This window comes from Ailuropoda melanoleuca, chromosome 4 (genome assembly GCF_002007445.2).
Source record: "Ailuropoda melanoleuca isolate Jingjing chromosome 4, ASM200744v2, whole genome shotgun sequence".
NCBI lineage: Eukaryota > Metazoa > Chordata > Mammalia > Carnivora > Ursidae > Ailuropoda > Ailuropoda melanoleuca.
The window spans coordinates 13438555-13439612 of NC_048221.1; the positions used below are offsets into that span (position 1 = coordinate 13438555).

The 1058-nt window shown below is 71.5% G+C and overlaps 1 protein-coding gene across 1 annotated transcript in view; it reads left to right on the top strand.

Annotated features, from left to right (window-relative positions):
* The window catches only part of SSBP4 (single stranded DNA binding protein 4), a 16791-nt gene that overhangs the window by 14850 nt on the left and 883 nt on the right, over positions 1-1058 (top strand). The window contains exons 12-16 of the mRNA XM_034657198.1: positions 13-109; positions 198-268; positions 360-438; positions 825-853; positions 1015-1054. Of these exons, the coding sequence (XP_034513089.1) occupies positions 13-109; positions 198-268; positions 360-438; positions 825-853; positions 1015-1054 (316 nt within the window). The remainder of the gene's footprint in view (positions 1-12; positions 110-197; positions 269-359; positions 439-824; positions 854-1014; positions 1055-1058) is intronic.

A 1058-nucleotide genomic window follows, 5' to 3' on the forward strand; every position in this document is an offset into this window, starting at 1 on the left:
GGTGGTTGGCAGTTGGGGGGGGGTCTTTCTCACCTTGTCTCCTTCCTTGTGCAGGGACCGCCAGGAGGAGGTGGGCCCCCTGGAACACCCATCATGCCCAGCCCTGGAGGTGCTACAGCCTGGGCGGGGTGGGGGGGTGTGCTTGCCTGGAGAAACCCTCCCACCCCAAGCCCCTCACGCACCAGTCTCTCCCCCAGACTCCACCAACTCCGGCGAGACCATGTACACTATCATGAACCCCATCGGGCCGGGCGCCGGCAGGGCTAACGTGAGTGCGGGGTCCAGGGTGGGGGCTGCGGAAGGTGGTGGCCCCGCTGGGGATCTGGTGGCCCGAGTCCCACGCTGCCCCCCGCCCGCAGTTCCCGCTCGGCCCTGGTCCGGAGGGCCCCATGGCGGCCATGAGTGCGATGGAGCCTCACCACGTGAACGGATCCCTGGGTGAGTGGGCGTCCCGAGACACACACCCCACGCCCCAGCCCCGCCGCTTCGCGAGCCTTTGCGCCCCCTGGCGGTTGCTCCCGCCCCTCTCCCTGGCTCCTCTGTTGGCGTCCCGGTTGCACCTTGAGCCTCCGCGGGCCGCTCACTGACAGAAGCTGCGATGGGGGGCACGGGGGGAGGAAGTTCCACTAGCTAAACCAAGAGTGCCATCACTGACCCCCGTCCGGACCCTCCATCCGGGACCCCGGGCTGGGCCCAGAGACGGAGGCACGGCCGCGGGGCAAGTTCGGGGAGGGGTTAGTTGACCCTGAGCTGCGGCGGGGGGATTGGTGCTGGGCCTGGCGCAGGCGCATCTGAGCCGCGGTCCGCCGTCTGTCGGTCCACAGGCTCGGGCGATATGGACGGGTTGCCGAAGGTGAGGGGCCGCGCTCCTGCGTGGGGCGGGGCCTGGGGCTCCCTGGGTGCGGGGATGCGGGCTTGGCCGGAGTTGTGAGGCCTAGTTCGGGTTGGGCCGAGCGGTGGGCAGGGCCTGGCCCGCGGGGCGGGGAGTACTGCGCTGACCGCGGCCGCCCCCAGAGCTCCCCCGGCGCCGTGGCCGGCCTGAGCAACGCCCCGGGCAC